At 41.8% G+C, this 23,150-nt stretch overlaps 1 protein-coding gene across 6 annotated transcripts in view; it reads left to right on the top strand.

Annotated features, from left to right (window-relative positions):
- The window catches only part of SMYD1 (SET and MYND domain containing 1), a 44,737-nt gene extending 22,082 nt beyond the window's left edge, over nt 1-22,655 (top strand). For 5 of the 6 annotated variants that reach the window (XM_006028637.3, XM_006028635.3, XM_025210056.1 and 2 more), the window contains 8 exons: nt 1,624-1,837; nt 3,508-3,638; nt 7,706-7,744; nt 10,986-11,178; nt 15,645-15,737; nt 16,284-16,447; nt 18,501-18,669; nt 20,609-22,655. In XM_006028637.3, the coding sequence (XP_006028699.1) occupies nt 1,624-1,837; nt 3,508-3,638; nt 7,706-7,744; nt 10,986-11,178; nt 15,645-15,737; nt 16,284-16,447; nt 18,501-18,669; nt 20,609-20,767 (1,162 nt within the window). In that variant the 3' untranslated portion in view covers nt 20,768-22,655. The remainder of the gene's footprint in view (nt 1-1,623; nt 1,838-3,507; nt 3,639-7,705; nt 7,745-10,985; nt 11,179-15,644; nt 15,738-16,283; nt 16,448-18,500; nt 18,670-20,608) is intronic. The other variant, XM_006028636.3, reaches the window with a different exon arrangement.
- The last annotated feature ends 495 nt before the right edge of the window (nt 22,656-23,150 follow it).

Genomic DNA, 23,150 nt, shown 5'->3' with positions numbered 1-23,150 from the left:
AAATGAAAGAGTGCTGCCAGACTGGCAGGGAAAGAATATATTATAAACTTCAGGTAAAACTATACACATATTGTTATTACCTGATTCAACAGAAAGTAACAAAAAGTAACTTTAGATTCACAGGTGCAAATTCAACACGTGCAGGTATCTTACATTCCTGACAACTGTCAAGAGCTCTTGCATTTCGCAAAATCAAGCCTCCTCATACTGAGCGAGCTCATCACCCCTTAAAATGAGAAGTTTAAAGAGCGGAGCTGCTTTTAGCTGCACCTTGTGGAATTGCCATCTGCTTTCCCTGGGTTTAGTCTACCCATGTCATGATCCTTCACCAATCAGTCTTCCTATTAATAGCATCGGATAAAAATACCCTTTGTGCTTCGTGAGCCCAAAAGGCATTCTGAGCTACAATGGAAAGCATAGCCCCAGCTACTGAGCACTTGGATGGAGCCAGGCTAGGAGAGCAACTTCCAGTGCTTTTGTCTGGCTTGCAGGCTGCATACACAGAGGCTGGAGACTGCAGTGCCCCTTTTAAATGAATAGTGAGGAGTGTTGTACATCCCCCACCCCACCTCTGTAAAGCTCAGGGTGTATTATCTTTCTGTGGCCCTGTTCCAAAAGGGATCCCGCTCTGGGAGGGGTTTCCAGGGGATCCACTCCCTGTGGGATTCCCTTCAGGAGATCAGTGGTCCCATGGGGCCTGCTGGGACCGATATCCAATTGTCTTTCAGGCAGGTAAGTAGCACATACTAAGCTGGATTTAAGCACGTAAGTGGCATTTACCCTGGGAAAGTCACCTATCTGCTTAGGGCTTCAGTTTCTTATAGGGAAAATCCTTACAGAGCAGATAAACATGTTAAAGATTTGAGGTACTCAGTCCAGTTACAGGGGCACTTTGGATAGACCCTCAAGTAGATATATTTCATATGATATATATCTATATCTATATAAAGAGATATCTATATCTATATCTATATATAGATATAGATATAGATATGCACAGATATTGAACTTCATATTGGCCTCAAACTGCAGCAGAGGATATTTAGGCTGGAGATTAGGAGGAGGCTTAGGCTGGAGATTTCTGACTATGTGGGTGGTTAATCATTGGAACAGGCTACCTAGAGAGTCTGGGAAATCTCTATCCCTGGAAATTTTCAAGAGCAGGTGAGACAGACATTTGTCTGGGATGGTTTAAACAGGGCTGATTGGTTGGGATGGTTTAGTGGGGGCTGGACTAGATGACTATGATGTCCTTTCTGGCCCTACCTTCCTATGATCCTATTATAAAGTCAGGACTTCTTACTTGAAATGACACGACAAGAGAGACGTGAACACTGGGGAAATATCATCACCGCTTCACTTTAGGAATCGTATATGTTTAGCATGTGGCAAAGGCTGTGGATAGCTGTGGCAACCTGCGGAGGTACCCAGGAGGCATTCATGCAGCTAATTCCAGAGGTGAAATCAGTCAAAAACCCATCCCAACCATCCCTTGTCCTAACGCAGTGTGTTGGTCTGAGTTTGGTCACTGCCCCTTGTCAGGGTTGGGATGAGTCTGGGTGTGATTGTTTGCATTTTACAGCAGCATTTTGATGTTTCCAAACTATCTTCTTTGTTGACCAGGTTAGCTGCCCGTATCATGTGGAGGATAGAGAGAGAAGGAGGTGGCCTCACGGAGGGCTCCTTGGTGTCCATTGACGACTTGCAGAACCACGTGGAGAACTTCGGGGAAGAGGAGAAAAAAGAGTTGAGGGCTGATGTGGAAAGTTTCATTGAATTCTGGCCACCCCAGAGCCAGCAGTTTGGCATGCAGTACATCTCTCACATATTTGGAGTGGTACGTCAGCCTCCTGGGAGAACAAAGGGAGAGCTATTTATAATGTCCAAGGGCTAGGCTGTTTTAAAAAAAAGCGCTTGCTATGAGCCTGCAGCTATTTTGGACTCGGTAGAATTGGGTGTGAGCTTTCACCAAAGTTACTTCAAATCCTTTACAGATATTAAGAACCCGTTAGAGTACTGGCTGAGGCTGGGATGAACTCAGTTCAAGTCCTCGTTCTGCCACAGTTAGGTGCCTATTGGGATTTTAGGTCTCCAACTGCTGTTGGAAATCCCACTAGGTGTCCATCGGCCTTTAAATACCTCTAAAATGTGACTGCATGTCTACATGTGCATTAATGTGCTATAGTTAACGTGCATAAAATCTAGTACCTCCATTGTGAGGTACTAAGAAAATGCGCATTAGCCTGTCTTAATGTGCATTAACTCAAAAGCATGGTTTTTAAGTGAAGCTTAATGCGCATTAATTAAATAGCACTTTTTTTTTAGTGATGCTTTAATGCACATTAAAATAGGCTAATGCATGTTAAAGTGCACGTGACTGGGCCTACTATAAATATTTGCAGCCCATTTTCACTTGGTGTAGCAGAGAGGGGAGCCACCTGGGAACTAACTATGGCTTTGATTCTCCACTGAGTGTAAGTTGGAACCACTACCAGCTGAAGATAGCTGAATATTCAGGCAAGGCCTTCATAGGAACTGGCGATGCTGGCTTGAAGCATGCTGGAGGTTTCCATAAGGTGGATCAGTCCTCAGAGAGTGGGATGCTGATCCTTCAAAGAGAATTTGGTCCAAGGAGCCAGTGGCAGAGCCAGGAGTCACACATTTCTGTCTCCTACATCCCTGTGCAGATTACAGGACTGGACTCTGCGCTTACATGTGGGAATATGGATAGTGTATAAAAGCCGAGGAGTGAGGAAAGAAAATACAGTAATTAGCAGTGTAAATTATTTTCCCATGAATAATTCATCTGAATTTCATCTCATTTTCTGTTTGTGACTTCCTTGAAACAATTAATTGAATAATTACTGTAAATAATCCTTGGTTTGTAGGTCATTTGTGAGCTGCTTATTCCCAGGATTCACTATCAGAAATGTGCTGCAAAGTGAGCTAATTATGTTTATTGAGTTCATAGATCATGCCACCCTTTCGTCCCTGGGCTGGGTGAAGATAGCATCCGTTTCTGATGCCAGCGCCTATTTTTATACGTCTGAATATGCTGTCGGAGAATAGTCTGCCCACCTTTCTTAAAATGCATTTTTCCCAGGAGACTCGTTTGCTGGAATAGTCGCAAAAAGTGAATGTGAAAAGGGCTGAGCAATTCAATCAATATTGTTTAAAATTCTGAGTAAGCCATATCAGAAAATATTTTGCAGCTCATCTTAGTTGTGCCTAGGAGATCAGACCATCCATCAGCTGGAGCTGGGGTGGTTGATTTCCTACTCTTTTGTCCTGGTTAGAGGATACTCTTTTTAGACCAACTCTTTCATACTTGTTCCTTTCCCTCGCTGTCCCTTCCTAGGCCAGAACATGAATACTACATTTTATTAAGAATCAGTGGAAAATATTCTCCAAACCTAGACTTACAGTGAAATCCTAGCACTAGTGCAGTTTGAACTCTCTTTATTCTATGTCTGTAATTCTCATTTGTGCCTATGTTTTGGGGAATAGATAAATTGCAATGGCTTCACCCTGAGTGACCAGAGAGGACTGCAGGCTGTTGGTGTGGGTGTCTTCCCCAATCTCTGCCTGGTGAACCATCACTGTTGGCCTAACTGTACTGTCATATTCAACAATGGCAAGTGAGTATGTTTCTATTCTATGTGACGGAGGGACAGCCTGTCACACATATAATGCATTTCATGGGTTCTGTTACTTGTCCCAAGGAGATCCCTTTTTTTCTGGGTTGCTTGCCGGAAACAAAGTCTTTTTAAAACTGTGAAAGATAACCCTTACTGATGAGCTGAAATGCTAATTTGCTTCTTTTTTGTTATTTTTGGTGCCTCCAAAATGCCTGAAGCAGGGTGTTTGTGCCCGAAAGCTTGCAAAGAACAATTTTCCCACCTATTTAGTTGGTCTAATAAAAGATATTGCATCTACTCAAAGAACCTTGCCTGCTTATGTCGGTAGACCAACATGGCTACAACCAACAACCCCAAAACTCACCAGATGTAATGAGCCTGATTTTAAAATTCATTTATGAGAATTTCTCTTTGACTTTAATTGCTGTTGATAATTAGGTTCATAATGCACAGTTGGAATAAGATAGCAACAGGCTATACCAATCTCACTTTATGAAGAGTTTGTAAAGAGTAAATGAATGATTAAACAGATGGATGTAATCAATCATTCTCTACTATTACAGGAGTCCACAGGTTGGGAGTTTGCTCCTATCTCTAGTTTGTAACTCTCTATCGCAATGTCTACTGATGTGTTTATAACCATCTATAAAATAAAACACTCAGGTTTATGGCAGGTTTGTACCATCAATTAAACATTCATTATCCCTTTGCTGGTTGTATATAATGGGAACTGAAAAAAAGTATGATTGGTGTGTACATATTGAGACACTTGCCACTGAGGGGATCCCAGCCTGAGCATCCACCAGGAATCACACAAATTGATGCAGGCAATAGACAAAGGGATTACGATCCGTAATGGACAACATAGCTTCTGCTGACCAGATGACAGAGCTGAATGAGTTTTGTCCTCCTCAGTAGGTAGTGGGTGTTCTCAGTAATTTGCTGTTACTCTCCAAGCTCTTAGGCTACGTACAGGGCCTGAGCCTGATGTAACCTGCTTTTGTACCAAGATGTACATTAAGCTGTTCTGAAGAATTGTCCTACACCGTCTACATCTAAGCAAAGACTGCTTTACCCTTAATTACCTAAAAGGATAAAATATAAACAAAAGGTAACTAGGTTGGTAAAGTCTTGTCACAAAACCTACATGTTAACTCAAAATCAGCCTGGCAGTGTCCTCTTAATTAACTGATCAGAGCTTGAACATGCCTTCTTCATGTACCTACATTGCCATTGGCAGTGTAAAGTGTGCAGAAAAATAGGTCTTAACATCACACTATACCTCTGGAAGACAAATTGTGCTGAGTCCTGGAGCTTTCATCTCCATAGGTGGGGAGTGACGAGAAAGAAAAAGAAACAGCTAAGTTACTGTTGGAATTTGGGAGATGGCCCAAAGTCAACTGGACTCAATAGGAGTTTGCTCACTGACTTTGGGGCCTTTGGATCAGATATAACATAGTGATGAAGACTATGTAAGATCTTAGCTAGATAATAAAATTGGTAAGTAAATTGCGATATCGAGAGCTCTGAGGTCTCCTCTCAAGTCTTTTGGCAGGTAAGCAGAGAGGTTGTCAAACGTGTGCTTTGTTTTGTTTTGTATATCTACATTTTAAGTTCCACCTTTTCACAGAATATAAATCTCAAACCATATGCTTAGTTTTTTAAAAGGTATTTCACTTCCCTTTTTAAAAGATATTTCACGTCTGCTATTCAGATGCTCATGGACTGCTTGCAATGTTATCTCTCCTTTCAAATGTTTCCCCTCCAAGGTGGAAGCCAGTTTGAGTTGCATTCTAAACTCAGTGGGTAGCAAAGATGGAGCTGTATATGAATTACTTTGCATACCCCCCACATCCTCACCTGCAAATGAGGATGTAGATGTTGTTTCATTGGTCTGTGGCAAGAAAAGAATGGGGATGCTTTTAGGAAGAAACTCTACAGTAAAGAGGAATGGTGTGCATGAAGCTGTTCTGAGGAACTGGCCCACACTGTAAATCTGAGCAAATACTGCAAACACTGCAAGATGTTTTCTGTTCCTCGTTCGGTGTGAAAAGAAAGTGATTCTTTGGTGATTATTTGCCTTTGTCTCATGACACTGGCAGATCTGCCACTACAGGTCTGATCCAGGGCTGGGAGAAAGGAACTTTTCCCATTTGACCTTGGCATAGCAGGACTAGTCCACCCTTGCTGCTCCAACTGCAGCCACACTGATTAGCTTCCACACTGGAATTTCCTCCACCATTTGGAGGAATTGCCAAGAATCATAGCATCATGGGCTTGGCAGGGACCTTAAGGATTGTGCAGTCTCACTGCCACATAAGCATCCATATGGGAGCTGGTCCAGTGGTCTCAACCTTTTTCTGCTCCCAAATCCTGACTGGAACTGGTCTCAACAAGGCTCAGGAGACGTATATCATCTGCATGGGCTCCCAGTCCTGTCCTTCTCTACTACAGAGGTTCAGCTTTAGACAGGGTCCACTGGGCCTTCATACTCTGGTAGGACTGAGAACGATTTGCTGTGAAATGTGTAAGCACATGAGCAAACAGCTGAATAAATAGCCACATCAATACCCACTATATGCCTGAGCTTAGGACCTGTTCCTTTGAAAGGCCATTGCTGTTTCTAATGTTTCCCAAGCTTAAAATAACTCATTATATTAGACCCAGACTTTCAGAGCTCTGTATGAAATGGGTTTGAGTTCTCAGTAAAGGGGCTTGGAACAAACACGCTCACGTGAGAAACCAGCTGGCGCTGCTCTGCGCAGCTTCAAAATTAATCATTCTGCAACATGTTGAGTCTTCTTTTCAACAAAAAGTTAAGGCATTTTAAAACCTGGCTTAGCAAGTGCTGTATTATCCAGGTAGAGTTACTCTCCCAAATGCCATTAGAAATAAAGCAAGTCAGGCAAATCTTTAGCACGTGTGAAAAGTGGGTAAAAGATCTGCAGGGATCCTGCTTTTCTCTGATTAAAAAAAAACACACCCAATTTTCAGTTTAAAAAAAGTAACCCCAAATCCACATGTTCCCATGGTTCAGTGTCCACAAGAGAAGATTGAGAGGGGATCTGGTGGTTTTCTATAAACTCACCAGGGGGTACCAGCGGAAAATAGGTGAGGCTCTGTTCCCCTGGGCACCACCTGGGATAACAAGGAATAATGGTTTACAAATTGATTGAGAGCAGGTTCAGGCTTGATATCAGGAGGCATTGCTTTATGGTTAGGACTGCCAGGCTCTGGAACGGGCTCCCAAGGGAGGTGGTGCTCTCCCCTACCTCGGTGGTCTTCAAGAGGAGGTTGGATAGATATCTGGCTGGCTGGTATTATGATCCCAGCACTCGTTCCTGCCCAGGGTAGGGGGTTGGACTTGATGATCTGTTCAGGTCCCTTCCAACCCTAGAAACTATGAAACTATGATTAAAATGAAGCATGCCTATACATACATCTATATATTAGTGGTGTTACCTTTAAATCATGGAAACGTGGATTTGGGGTTACGTTTTTTTAACCAAAAACTGGGGATTTTTTGTCAATCAGAGAAAACCAGGATCCCTGCTGATCAGCTATGGCAAAAGCCACGTTTCTAATGATTTGGCTCAATTTCCCTCTTGCACAGCTTGCACAGCTTTTACACCACTGAATCTATTGACATACAGAGGAGACTTAAGTCCCTTGTTCCCAAAATATGGCAAACCCGAAGGCTAGCTCATACAATGACTACGATTTTCCAGAAATGCCCAGTCTCAGCATCTAACCCCCTCTGGGGCCAGACTAACTGCAGACGCAGCCCTTCTCCCCCGACGCTTGCAAGCAGTTTTGTGCAGAATCCTCTTTCTGTCCTAGCACCAGGACAGCTGCCGGTTGAATGTGCAACAGCCCACTAGTGAGCGATTCAGTTACAGCAGCTGTATAGTGAAAGGGGAGATCTTCATGCCGGCTGACTCCAGGGCTGCAACCAGATATGTGCGGGCCCCGGGATGTCACTGTTCACTGTTCTGTATGTGCAGATGCCGTTTGCTTTTGTCGTCCTCCTACCTGTGTAAATTGTAGCTGTTTATTTTTTCTTTCAGTCATGAGGCTGTAAGATCAATGTTCCACACACAGATGAGGTGGGTTGGTCTTGTACGCGTCAAACTCCCCCCTTTGACATTTACCCCTCACGCCCTGTGTTAACCAAAGGCCAAAAGTGACACCGATGAGGCTGATAGATGCCTCTGTCTGGGGATAGTTTCTCTTGCCCCATTTTCTGAATGTAAATCCTTGTGTCAAGTCCCACTAAACCCCCCAAACCTTACTCACTCTGCATTTTGTAGTGGGTTAAATAAATGATGGTGATATTCGCTATGAATAGGCCTATTACTTGTTACTTTTCCTATTTTTCATCCTTTTCCTCCCTTAAACTCCTCCAATATCCCCCCCCCCCATTACTTCTCACTCCTGTTCTCTCAACTGCAGTAAGAGCATGAAAGTCAGAACAAGGTCTCGCTAATCTTGTACCACCCAAAATAAAACCTTGTGCATTATGAGATGACAAATGATTGCATTACTGACATACTAAATACTCTGTGTTTCTTCATAACAAACAGCTCCCTCTGGATGCACTGACTGCCCTGACAACACAATTAGATGTAGATTGTATCCATTTTTATCCTCATGATTGCTTTTGTTTTTACCTTTTCATGATGCCACTGTTACCTGTTTAAAACACTTTCACGCAAGTTGTTTTTAAAGGAGAAGTACGTGCTTATTTTTTTTTAAAAAGAGTCTCGTTTCAGCTCATTGCATTTGCTGTATTGTAATCCGACTAGCTCAAAGGGACACTGTTGTCTTATAATGTATGGCCAACAGGATCTGTCCTCTCCAAAACAGGATATATTTTAAAATTAGTAGTGAAGTGTTTTTTAAGGAGTTCTCTCCAGGAGCATTATCCGTTTGCTCTGTGCGATCCTTTCATCCAGGACTATGGTAATGGAAAAGTGAGTTTCACTTACTTTTGTTTATAGACATTGTTTATAGGCATTTGTCATGGACAATCTGGGCAATTTCACTTTCTAGCTGTCGTGAATCTGCACAATTCTTCCATGATGGGGTTGCAAACATTGCCTTTCATTGGAACGTGTGGGCACAGGTGCTGGGGGGGAGATCCTGGAAGGAGTTACGCTTTTGTTAAGTTTTATAAAAATCCTGTTTGAGCCTTAACTGATCAACAGTGTCCCTTTAGCAGTGTTCCTTGAGTTTCTAGGCTTTTCCAAAACATCATCAATCTCTTCTACAGTGCAGATGGCTGGTTAAAAATATCCAAACACTTTCTCTGCTTAGGCTACCAGGGGCATCATAAAAGTCAAAAGTTTGATTCTGTTTCTCTGAGTGCATGACTGGCCTCTGTGAAGCCCCCACTAAGGCCTGAAGAGCAATGTTCTCTATGTAAACTTTTGCCATGGACATGGTTGTATCGTATGCACTTTCTCTGTAGAGTACCAGTTGGTTGCAGTTTTCTTTGGCTGTCCCTGCATTTTCTCTTGATTTTGAGATAACAACAAAGAGCTGCCCTTTATGATGATAGCGCATTTGGTGATCATCAGTGTGTTGTTGATATGATTTAATGCCAAAAAGCGGTCAGGGCCAGCCGCAGAGGGTGATAATGCTCCTTGGATTTTGATGGTTGACAGATTCAGTATTGAAGCTCCTGTATATCTGTGAGCCAGTTGTCTCCTGCAACTGAAAATCTTTGAAAAATTAAATTGTGCAAAGAAAACATGGAACTAGGTTTGCTTCTTCCCATGAAAATTCTCTGGGTTTACTTTTGGCTACGTTAACATTAGATGTTGCTATATAGCTGGAGGTCAGAAGTCTTGCAAGACCAGTTCTGGACTATTAAAGTCAATGAGAATGTTGCCATTGACTTCATGAGTAGTACCAAAACTTTAGCAATGGAGAACAGTTGTTTGAATTGTTTCAAGTATGCTTGGCTATGTAAAAATATGTTTTGTCTACTAACAGAGGCTGGTAGTACAGCCCTGGGGCTCTATTCCCAAAAATGTAGTCATCTAATGTTAATAATGACTGGAATCACTAATGGATGATGGACAGGGAGGACTGGAAAGGGTGGGATAGAGTACTCATTTTATATATATCCATATGTATATACATAAAATGTATGTGTATATATATATGCATATATGCATTTTACTTGTGTGTGCATGTATATATATACTCCCACCACACACACACACACAGAGTTGTATAAAAAAAAATCCTTAGGGCCATGTTTGATGGGGATTTTCTCAAATCAGATAGAAAACCTGGAGGTCCAAATTCATCTCATGATTATGTAAAGTAATCCCCTTGACTTCAGTGTAGGTGAATCAATTTAATTGAGAGGAGAATTTGACCCAACACAGTAAAAAGGCAAATGGTGTAACTTTGAATGTATAAGGTGTTTAGTATCCCTGGCAGGAAAGAGAGGAGAAACAGGGAAATGTAACAATCTGGATTTCTTTAAAGGTGCGTTCCTATTTGCTGGGGCTAGCATAGATTTTGCCATAGTAGTAGAAATTGGCATTTTCTTTTTGGCCAACAGTGACAGTCATCATCATCATCAGCAATCCCTTGCAGTCAAGGATGGTTGTCTTCCATGACTGCCTTATGCCAAGGCAATAACAATAGTAATACGATGACCATAGGAACATGCTGACTACAAAAGCCATTTGACAGGTTTATTGGAAAATCTGAAACCTTTGTGAAATTCAACCTATGTGAAAGTCAGCTTTTAAGCATAGTTAGCTTTGTAAAACTATTTGGTAAGCCTTGCAGCCTTTTAAGCAGATATTGGTGAACTATTTTAGGAAAATCATATCCAGATTTCTTACCCAGGCCCTTGAAAAAAACAGTCGTTCTCCTATCTGTCTTGAATCCACCCAATATCTTTACTTTAGCAGATCCCCAGTAACAGCAGCCCTGAACTGAAGACCCACATCCAAGTGCCCATGAACATAACATAATTTTGCATCTAGATAGTACATCTAACTATACAAATGAATCCAGTTATGAACTTTACAATTGAGGGCCTCTTTCACTTCCTAGTGAACTTCCAATTGGGCCAGAGAGAGGGAAGAAAGTTGGTTAAGGGGGTAAGTGGGAGTCTTACAATAGCACGAGTTTGAGTAGCTGAAATGCTGTGCATCTCTCTGTTTTCTACTGTATTCAAAAGGTGAATTGGTCCTTTACACTAAGGATTTGCCTATGGAAGGACCAGGCAGTAGAAGTTGCCCCTTGCAGTTTTGTGAATAGAGCCCTGGCACTTGACTTTTGCAGTCTTTCTAATTCCACATCTCTTTTTGATGAAACCAGAATCGAACTGCGTGCACTAGGTAAGATCTCACCAGGGGAAGAGCTGACTGTTTCCTACATTGATTTCCTCAATGTCAGTGAAGATCGCAGGAAGCAGCTGAAGAAGCAGTACTATTTTGATTGCACATGTGAGCACTGCCAGAAGAAAATCAAAGACGACCTGATGCTGGCTGTAAAAGAAGGTGAACACAAAGTACGTCATTGATATAGTTATGGATCTCAGTTGGGGTGTATTTCCAAACCCAACAAGCAACCTTATAACTTTCAGTCTTAGATTACTCTTAGCTTAGATAAAGGAAAACCAGGAGAAAACAAAAGTCAAGTCTCTGGGAGAGAGAGAGCATGGTATGTTTGTCTCCTCTGTGGCATGCTAGATCAACTGTCTACCTATGTCCATGGCCTCTGCTATTATGCTAATTGAGACCTGCACACTTTTGACTATATATTCCCTCTCAATATTTTTGCAAAGTAGGAAAATGCCCAAGAAATTGGTCAAATTTGAGATAATTTTCACTGGCCCCCCTTCAACAGGCAAAGTGTGGTCTGAAGAAACTAAATCATCATCTCAAATGCTTTGTGTGTTGTTGGTGTGGGTTTACTTCCTCTGCGGATTTCATACAATGGGTCATTGTCCCTTTGGCTCAAGCATAACAATCTGCATGTTGCGTGTTGCCCGTTTTCCCTGGAGGCTGTAGAAGTCATTTGTTGGGAGAGTTCAGGTTTGGGTGCTGTGTTTTGTTGCAGGCATTCAGTTGTGTCTCTTGGCCAGCTGCTTTGCTTTGTGTGAGTGCTGGTAGCTCTTGATTGCAAGTGACTGAAAATTGTTCTTTGACTGCTGTCTTAGAAGAGGTAGTACTGGGAACAACATTATCTGCCTCTATTTAAATTAGATTACAACAGAATTAGGCCAGGGGTGTAATCCTGCAGCATTCATTCATGCAGGCAGTTGTCAATAAAAGCCTGATCCTGCAACAGGGGTTTAATGTTTAATTTTCAGTAGGGTCAATCATCAGGTCATCAGGTCCAGTCACCTGTTGCTATAAGGCATCGGGTCACATAAAACCATTTAAAAACTCATTAAGCTCCACTTTCAAATAAGCGAGGCTGTTCCAGAACCTTCCTTCTCTAATATTTCAAAACTTTATGGTTTCTATATCTAAATTTTATTTTTGTCCATTTTATACCAATTCGTTCTTGTGCCCATGTTGCCCTTTATTTTAAATTTCTCTTTTCTCTTTGGGTGTTTAGCCCTTGATATATTGATCAGTAGTAATCATACCCCCTTGGTTGTGTTAGGCTAAAGAAGTCAAGCACTTTTAGCCTCTTCTTGTAGGGTAGGTCTCTTCCTTCCACTGATCATGCAAGTAGCCCTTCTAGTAGTCCCTTTTCCAGTCTGGATTCATCTTTCTTGAACATGGATGACTAGAACTAGACATACTATTCAGGATATGTCTTGTACAAAGGCATTCATGCTTCTGTCTCTCGACTGCCTATATTTTGTCTAATACATCCAAGGGCACATTTACATTTTTCACAGCTGCATCACATTGCTGACTCAGCATGATCCTGTGATCAACTAATACATCCAGGTCTTCTCCTCCTCTCTTAGTGCCAACTGAAGAGCTCCCAGCTTGAACCTGACGGTTTTGGTTAGTCCCTAAATGCATGAACTTGTGCTTTGTACCACTACCTTTCATCCCATTCCTAGTCCTCCTGTCTTCAAAGTCATTCAGTTCTTCCTGTCTGATAGCCAGTCCTCCTCTGCACTGATTCATAGATTCATAGATGTGATAATGCCTCCCAAGTTTCTGTCATCAACAAGTGCCATTGAGATACTCCTCCTTTATGTGCCAGGCTTCATATTAAGATCTTGAATAATACCAGTCCCAGTATTGCTCCTTGAAGAAATCCAATAATAACCTCCCTCTAGCCTAATAGTCCTTCTTTCAGCACAACCTGTTGTCAGCTCCCCCTTACCAGCCCCACAGTCCCCATCTTCTGTAGTTTAACTAATCATTTCCCATGGGACACTGTATCAAATGATTTAGTGAAGTCCTAATAGATTGGATCCAGCCCATCCCCCTCAAATCAGTTATAATTGCAAAGGAAGAGATGAGGTTGGTCTGATATTCTAGTTGCATTTTTTACCTCTTCAGCTGTTTCATATTATTTCCTTCTAAAATTGTTCTAAATTCTTACACACTGTTGAGGTCAAACAAATGTGCCCGTGTACCTAGATCACAGTTTGCTTAAATAAAGGTATCAGGTTCCCTGTTCTTGAGTCATACAGCTTTGCCCTCAATTTAATTTAGTAAAAATACCTGCTGTACTTGCCGATTCTTTGAGACTTCTGGGAGGAGAGTATTTGTGCTCCCCAATATGAATGCATTTGAGATCTGATACTCTCTTAAGTAAGGTTGGCAAGATGGAAACCTAATTCTCTGCCAGGGCTAGAAGAATCGTTGCAAATTAAAGTGTTGTTTAGTGCTGATCATTTACAATAACACTTCCTCATTTACTACTGAATTACCTGTCTGCATCTATTCTTGGCATTTCCCCCCCACCATTCCTCTTTGTGGCATTTGGATGTCTCCTTCAGTATGCTGCGAAAAACCTTTGGAGATCTGAGATCTCACTACAGCACTTGCCTTAAACCTTTAGCAATCAGCAAGTGAGCTGCCCTCTTCTTGTGTGCATGGATTAATTAATGAATTTGTACTGAAGTCAGCACGTGTCATTTTAAGGGCAAATGTTTTCCATATCCATCAATGACCTCATGGAAAAATAGGTACCTGCACAACATCCATGATTCTGTGTATCAGAAATACTCTCCCTATGTAGATAACAAATCTTCCTATTGATCTCAGTGGAAGGCAGCATCTGTTTACTGCAACATCTGTTTGCTGCCTGGCTACTCTACATCCTCTGAATTCAGGCTTGCTCATGAGTGAGCAGCAGTGCTCCCAGCTGCCTGGAAAATGCACTTTGAATGTATGCTGGAATGACAGATGACATGCTTGTCTACTATTCCTCTCTCTGATCCTTTACCCCTTCAGATGATTGGCAAAGCTGCCGTTGACAATAGGACCAGAATTAGGCTCTTGGTAAAGGAATTAGGCTCCTGGTAAAGGAAGTGTTATTGTAAACAACACTTTAATTTTTAGTAGTGCTTCTATCTGGGTCCAGGAATTACATCTCCAACCTGCCAGACTTACTCAAGAGAGTATCCAAACTCCAAGAGAATAATGTATTCATGTTGTGGAGGAAAGGCTGCTAATGGCTTTCATTTGACAAAACACATAGACAAACAGTCTATGCTGCAGTGTGTTCTTCTGCCGTTTAAGTGATATAGCAAGTGCCTGGTTGGTTCAGTAAAATAACTTGCATCAACATCAAAATTCACTTTCAACAAGGTAGGATGTTACGCGTTTGAGTGATTTAGCTAGTACGGACATCTTGTTATTTCCACTAGGTGCAGTTTTATAAGACATAACCATCCATATACAAGTGTACATCAAAGATTCTAAGTAAAGACCAGCCTTGCTTCCCCGATTTTAACCTGTCATGGCCCTTTGTAGCCTGGTTGTCATTTGATTACATGTGGCCACCTCTCCTGGTGCCAAAATGTAATGTGGGATTTCCCCAAACTCCCTGTTGTGCATCTGTTAAAAAGATATGTGACAACATAGAGCCCTGAATCCAAACTCTATCCTCTTTTAAGAAGGCTCAGAATCTCTTCCCCAGAATCAAAACCTGGGTTCCTACTTTGATCTTCGATTGCACAATAAATGTTGCCAACTCCTGTGTGTTTCTCAGGGGTTTCATAATATTCAGTCTTGTTTTCTTGAAGCTTAAGTTGGTGGAGTCCTGTGTTTTTAAGACAATCATAGATTTATTTTAAAAGTCTTTTGTGCACACGATTGTGAAGAACACCTTGAAAATGGGAAGGCTCAAAAACCAGAAAGCAAAGAAAGACCCCAATTTTATTAGTTTTAATATCTTCTGATTTTTTAAGGCAATCTCACAATTCTGTGGAGCCTAATAGGTTTTCATGCTTTCTGGTCTACCTCACTGGGAGGGACCTATCTTCATGGACAGGGGAAAGACAATGGCACAATGCCATCATCCAGGTGGAACTGAAATCTGAACACAGCCTTCTCAGGATATTTTGACCTAACATGGTAAATGATTTTCCAATATGCAAATAAAAATTAGATTCTGCTTTTTCCTGCTATAACACAGGGAAGTCTCAGCCCACAGCTCTCATGGATTGTGTGCTAGATACACCTACAACCTTCATGCAACAGCACTGACTACAGCCTGTTTTCTTTCTCCCACTCTCCTCATTGCATTCATGCCACCTCTATGGTGTGCCAGAGCCTCCCAATTACCAATTTTTGACATTTTGTATGGGATGGAAAAAAGCAAAAGACTCCAATGCTTGTGCCTATGTCCCCTGTCACTTCCAGCAAGCCATATAGTCAAATGCAGGTTTGAGAGGTACTAGATTAGTACAACCAGGACTCAACCATGCACCCGCTGAAGTCAAAGGGAGCTTTACCATGAAGTCCTCTGTTGAGAAGCTACTTTTAATCTGGGCAGTGCGGATGTGATTAGATAAGCAAGTGTATTTCAATAGCACTCTGATGTTGTTTCTAGCCCTCCCAAGACATGGTGAAGGAAGTTATCCAGTTCTCCAAGGACACACTGGAGAAGATCAACAAGGCCCGCTCTGAGGGAGTGTACCATGAAGTAAGTTATAATATCTTTGGTTTCTGGTTGCACTTGAATGGCAAGAAAAGCACACAGGCCTGGTTTCTGGGACTTCTGATTCTCAGAGCTGCTGGGCCAACTAAGTCAACACCTTGTGTTTTAACATTAGTTAAGTAATACTGCAAACGCCAACCTGGCAGGAGGAAGTTTGTTAAGTCAATATTTATGGGGCTGAAAATGAGTGACTATGGTGAAATACAGTCCCTAGGATCTACTCCTTCCTTCCCAACTCAGTCATGCCCCTTTGTCCACTTCAGCCCTATTCAGGATACATCATAGACTGGTTTTTAAGGCACTCTCCTGAGTGTCATGGATTCAAATCTCATCAAACAGATGTGTCTTCCATGCCCTAGATGAATGATGTAACCAGTGATCTAATGGTTACCAGGGTAGCAAATATGAAATGCAAGCTATGGTGCTCTGTTGTAGTGGACACATGCTTTGTAGTGGACAGGAAGCATAATGCTTTGGACAGGACGTGTAATGATATTTTTTTGCTCATGCTTGCCTTTCCGGATTGTGTAGGTGGTGAAGCTCTGCCGTGAATGTCTGAAGAAGCAAGAACCTGTTTTGGGGGACACTAATATCTACTTGCTCAGGATCCTGAGCATTGTTTCAGAAGTGCTCTCGTACCTCCAGATGTTCGAGGAAGCAGCAGACCATGCAAAAAGGATGGTTGATGGCTACACGTATGTGATCAAATTTCCCACTGTTATGGTGGTTCGTTCTCATTATGTAATTTAGTCCAGGCATTATATAAAGAGTCTGGGCCTGACTGGCTCTCTCATTACAGTAGTATAAATCCAGAGCTAAGTTACTGAAACTGGTTGATCTATACTGTTATAAGACCTACGCTACTGCTGTTGGATTATATTATCAAGGGTAGAGGGGCAGTTTTAGGATCATAGGAAAATAGGCCTGGAAGGGACCTCTCAAGGTCATCTAGTCCAACTCCCTGCTCAAGGCGGGATCATCTCTGACTAAATCATCCCAGCCAAGTGCAGGATTGCACACTTTCTGATGGGAAAAGTCCTAAATAGGAATGTTTCAAAATGTATTGACATATAACATCAAAGTAGAACAGTTACAAGTTTAATTATTCTAATTGCTTTGTCTGAGATGCCAAAGACTGTTCAAATGGTGAATCAGAGAAATAAGACAGGGAAGGAAGAGGCTCATAGTTATGCACAGAGCTTAATACATGTTTATCTTTGTAAGCAGATGTTCCCGGGATAAGGAAATTACTTTTGGATTGCACTGATGTTGCTCAGAGCTTGCCTTCACTGGTAGAAGAGTTATGTTTTAACCTCAGGGTTAATTAATAATGTACCTGAGTCCTTAGGTAAAATTCACTGAAGACAAAACATGTTAGGGCATGGGCCACAGTGAAGTTACTGTGAAGTAAAGGAGGGTTGGCTTTGCTGTTGCTCTGCCCTTCTTGCTTATCTAGTTTGTGCCTGTGCTTGTAATTGTTCACGGGCACAGCAACATGTGAGCCAAACATTTCCTGTTCTTAGTAATAAGGTTAGTATGATTTCCACTTGGAGAGCCCCACCACAGCTGATGGAAATTGTCATCTGCTTCATGTATATTACACCTGCTTCTTTCCTGACAAAACCAGTTTCCATTGCAAATCTAGTAACAATATGGAAAAGTAGGTTTTTTTTAGTCTATTTACACTAATGACTTTCCAGTTTTGACTTATTTTATTTTGACTCGCACTTAATTGACCTTAAAAGCAAATGAGCAATAAATTCCTAAAAAATAAATAAATCAGATTTTAAAATTGCTTTCAGAACTAGATAACAGAAGTTGGAGAGGTGTAACACATGATACTTGTTGGGCATGTCTACACATGCACTTTAATGTGCAGTGGCTCCTGTACACACCACAGGTTTTAATCCTTATTAAATTAAATACGTTTATAAAGTTTAAACTTGTTTATTTTTGAGCATCACATCAGTGTTTACACACACTAGGTTTTCAAATGAATTAAGCCGTGGAGCGTCGCATCTGTGTTTACATGCACTAGGTTTTTGAATGAACTAAGCTGAGTCCCTGGCTGGTGCTGCAAGAGAGCGGGATGGTCCAGGACTGCCCCCACACCTCGGGTCTGTGCCCTGCTATGCAGCTGAGGAAGCAGGGAGCTGGCAAACCACACAAGAAAAAAAAAAAAGTGGAAGCAATTTAAAAGTGATAGCAATTTGAAGGGGTGAACTACAAAAAAGTTGCAGCACTATCTGGTGAACAAAGAAACTCATTACACATTTTTGAGTGCCTTTGTGTCTGCACACAATGAATCCATGGACATGATGCTTTAATTCCAGGCAAGCCAAACTAAACTACATCCAAGGCATTTTAGTTTAATGCACAGAGACTTTTAAATTGTCAGGAAATCCTGCTCGTGCAAACAGACACGCAATTGCAGAACAGGAAAGGGCAAAAATCATGGCATGTAGATGAGCCTAATGTGCATTTATTTAGTACCTCACATTGATGATACTAAATTTAAGGAGCATTAGGAAAAGCGCATTAATGCATGTATAGATGTGCCTGCTCATATTTACTTACTCATGTCAAGTGGTATTTTCAAGCAGTTGACTGGCTTACATGAGACTACTCCTGAATTCCAATACTGTTGACTGTGACAGAATCAGGCCCTCAGTAAAGAAAGTTTTCATGAAACTAGACACAGGGAAAGTTTGACTTTCACAAAAATGAAGTTGCCCATTACTTTCCTAGGAAGATCTACCACCCCAACAATGCACAGCTAGGGATGGCAATGATGCGAGCAGGAGTGACTCACTGGCATGCTGGTCTCATTGAAGCAGGCCATGGCATGATCTGCAAAGCCTATGCCATTCTCTTGGTGACACATGGTCCTACCCACCCAATTACTAAAGACCTGGAGGTAAGTGAGCAATGTCTCCTGAACAGGTCCTACTTGCCTTTACTGTGAAATGGGTCTGCGTCATCTGGGTAGGTTTTGCTGTACGTGAAGAAGTTAAATTCAAACAAAGAATAGAAGCAGCTATCTGAAAATCTAACATTGATAATATAAAGCTTGCTTCATACAGAGTGATGAAAGTCCATTAGATTTTATTGCAGCTGGTAAGGAAAATAAAATTTCCTTGTTATGGGAAATGTCCCTATTGGCTTTCATCTTAAATTGGGATAAAATATCAACATATTGGGAATTCTTGTAAAGTAAACAGTTCTGGATCTCTTTTATTGGGAAATGTTGAAACAAAATCTTATTTTGAAAGACAGTGTTTTATTTTTGAAGTATTGATTTAAAATAAAAAAGTTATTGGCTGACTGATTCCAAATGATATTTTAACTTAAAATGTCAATTCAAAACAAAAAGCATCTTTTCCATTCAAAATGTGTCTTTGGACAACTGGTAAAATGAGCTTCTGTTAACATTTTCTGATAGATAATCCTGGGCATTTGGTGAATTTTTGTATTGGGGTGGAGTGTGCATGCAAGAATGGATACGCCTGCTCCAAGGTGGCATAGCTAAGGCTCGCAGAACTGTCTGACCTGTATAAGGGACTAGTCCCTTTCATTATTTCCCACTCCCCCAACCTCTGTGTCACCTGCAAGCTTTATCACTAATGTATTTCCCCCCATCACTCATAAAAGTGTTAAATAGCATTGTGCCAATAACTGATCCCTGTGGCACCCCACTTGAAACATGCCCACTCTAGGATGATTCTCCATTTACAAATAGATTTGAGACATAACATCTAACCAGTGTTTAATTCATCTAGTGGGTGCTATGTTGGGTTTGTACTGTTCTAGTTCAGGGGTTGGCAAACTATGGCACACAGGCGAGATCCAGCCTACAGAGTCATTTTATCTGGCCCAATGAAATTCGGTGGCGTTTTGGCAGTAGCGGGCTTTGGTGGTGCTTCTGCAGCATGGGGCCTTCTTCACCCAGGTGGTGGGAAAAGCGGCGGCGGCATTGTGGATGTGGGGTGGAAGTGGTGGTTGCAGCCCTTGCTCCATTTTCAGCCATGGTGGCAGTGCAGTCCAGGTTGGAAGAGGCCCACGCTTGGAGCTTAGCTCTGTTAAAGTGTTTCCCCAATACAGTGTTGCTGCCCCTATTCTAGTTTGTTAATCAGAACATTACACTGTACCAAAGCCGATCCTCTAGAGAAATCACAGCATATGTCACCAACACTTTTACCACTGGGTAGATTCACGAAAACTAATATTTTAGTTTGACAGGGCTTGTTTGTTGGTCATTGGTCTTCATCTTGGCAGATGGGGCCACGGTCTTCTCTAAACCTGCCTATATTTTATGGGACAGGTGCAATGAGCTTACAGCACCTGCTTACTCCTAGGCACCTGGGCCCCAGGTCCAGCTTGCCCTGGGTGCAAAAGTAATTTTTAGGATCCTTTTTGAGCCTGTGCAGGCCAACTTATAAGCTAGCATGGGAACTGATTTTGTTCTCATGAAGAAAGCTGAGATGCCAGCTCTGGGCATGTGGATTGTATTTCTCCAAAGAAGAATTAAATTAAGCAATGTCAACATAAGCTAGCCCTGTCTTCCCCACTACTAACCAGACTTGTCTGTCAGGAACACAGCTGGATTTGGGAGAGAAGATGTCTGTGTCTAGTCAGCCTTGAGCCTTTCCTGTGTGAAATCGAAACATCCCATTTTACATGAAGGGCCCTTTGACAGCTATGCCCTCCAACTGGTCTAGCCTATTTAACTAGAGGCTGCTAGAGGTCGTGAACGAGAAGCCGCTATCCCATTTTTAGAAAATGCTTTCTTTGTTGATTTTGAGAACCGTTGTCACAGCTTTTGCTTCTTGGTCTGCCCTTTGATTGCATCCCTGCAGGTCATGCGTGTTCAGACAGAGATGGAGCTGCGCATGTTCCAGCAGAACGAGTTCATGTACTACAAAATGAGAGAAGCAGCCCTCCAGAACCAAAAGATCCAAGTCATGCCAGAACCCTCCGCTGAGGCTTCACAAGACCTCTTTGTCAAGAAGCAATAGACCCTGAGCTTGATATCCAATATACCTGTATTCTTGTAAGGGGTACAACATCAGCCACTGCTGTTCTGAATAGGAAGAGAGTGACGTGTCCTTAAAGTTGTTTCTAATGGCATCTAAAAACACACAGATATGTAGGGAATGGGTCTTGAAAAATGGGGTTTTTTTCCTAACAGCTCAGAGCATCAATTAAGAAGTACTTTTCAGGAAATGCCTCTTGAGCCTAATTATAATAATTATAACAATATAATAATAATAATAATAAAAAAATGTCATTATAAAATAGCTTCAGCAATAATTCAGCTTAGATCCCATTCAAAACTACTTTCTTTTCATGAAAGGCCAAATCCTGAAGTCTTTGCTTAGATTTCCAACGAGCTCTTTCTCGAGCAAAACTTCCACTGGTGCTTGCCCCAGTGCACCAGGACCTCCGCAAACAGAGTATGGACTAGAGCGTGTCTTGTTTGGGGAATTATTGAGTGAAAACAGAGTCAGGCCCTCAGGATTTGGCTCTTGAATGACATTTCATGTAAGGTCACTTTTCCAGCCCTTCAGAATAGATTTTTAGCATAGTGACTAGACTGGCAGATATAGCAGACTTTAGGGAGTGCTGTGAGCAGAGTGCAGATTGACTTGGGAGCTTCCATTAGCCAAATAAATGTAGTTTTGAACTTTCTAAATGGGGATGACAGTATCTCAGTGGTTTTTCTATCACCACCTCAACAGGGTCGAGTCAGGTGAGGACAGTTATCAAACATTGTGGTCTGGAGTGGGGCCAACCCAGTGGCCAAAGAAGATAAGTAACAGAAGAGGGAGCTTTCATCACACCAACAAAGGGAGTGGGGAGCCGTGGGAAAGACCCCCTTCCCCAAACAGGGGGTGGGTGGGAGCTTGGTAGTGGAGAAGAGGGGAGATGTTCTCCCCATTACTCCTACTTACCTGAAGTCCCAGTCCTAACCCAGCCTGCAGCACTGTTGGTCTGATAGATTTGGGCTCCATTTATACTAGCTGACTGAACTGGGTCCAGATGACCTGCTTCATTATCATTGTTCAAACCTCATATGTCAGTTAATTTCTGAGACAAGAGCAGATTGGGATGAATGCCCAGAACTGAGTTCAATGCACTTTGATTGGCTAGTGGATAATATTAGAGCTAGTGTGGAGTAGGAATAGACCACTGAAAAGCTTATAGGGTGTAGGAGAGGAGACACGATTGGTGATTCCTTTAGGGAGAGGTTGACATGGGTTCTTGCTGATATCTTCCCTGAGTATTTGCTTTGGTTTAGGACAAGTCTATCTCAGTGGGCTTTCTGTACATTGGGAAGGAAAAGGGCTTAGTGCAATGGTCATCAGACAAAGTTCCTAGACAGTCCAGTTTGCACGCTTGCCTCTACTCCTAGATTTGGGCAAGTCAGTTAACAAACCTCTTCAGTCAAATTCAGGTGAGACTCCAACCTCTGGAAGGACTGAAAGGAAATGTAAATTATAGTAGTTTACATTCACCATTATACCTGACCTTCCTCCTCTGCAAAATGGAGATGACAGTACCCATCATGCATGAGAGCTGGGAAGAAAAACTAGATACAGGTGTGCCAGGGCTAAGCTTTGTAATTTTTCACCACGTGGAAGAGGCACAGCAATAGGACATGACATGGACATCACCAGCTTTGCTGAGGCTTTTATCAGTACAGTGTCTCTTCTACCTTACTGTAACTGAAGCTGTAAAACAGATTAGCTTACAAAGTCACTTACCTCCACTGTTAACACATGGCCATGATGCTGACATGCGATATCCTTAAGACTGGCTTGAGTTCTGTACAATGCAGTTAGCAAGTCATGTCATTTCTATTTCATTGTTAAAAACATTAAAACCAGGATTTCAAAATGAAAAGATGCATTCTGTCTGCTTGAATTGCAAAATCAAATTGGTTTACTCGTTAAATCGTCAATGATGTGTAGTATGGAAAGTTTAATCATAGGTTCAAGATTTTTCTCACTATCCATGACCAGAAAAAGCTAGCAAAATAAAGCCAAATTGAATCTCATGTCATTCACTTCTTCTTATGTCTCTACACCACATTTGATCATTTTATTATGCATGCTTCTGCTCATTTATTGTACTTTACCAGATCTTTTGTTGTACATGTGCCTTTGAGCAGTGGGCATTGCAGCAGATGTTGCATAGTCTGATGCTGATGAACTTTGTTATTCACTGACTTTGCTGGAGTTATTCCAGACTTAGCTGGTTGAATGGAAATGAGATTCTGTCCTATAGGATTTGTAGGCTGGACTATTGTTCATAGTTTCATAGTTGGTAGGGTCAGAAGGGACCTGAGAAGGTCATCAAGTCCGACCTCCTGCCATGGCAGGAAAGAGGGCTCGGGGC

This window comes from Alligator sinensis, unplaced genomic scaffold, assembly GCF_000455745.1.
Source record: "Alligator sinensis unplaced genomic scaffold, ASM45574v1 scaffold656_1, whole genome shotgun sequence".
Lineage (NCBI taxonomy): Eukaryota > Metazoa > Chordata > Crocodylia > Alligatoridae > Alligator > Alligator sinensis.
This window is presented reverse-complemented; position numbering and strand designations above follow the sequence as displayed.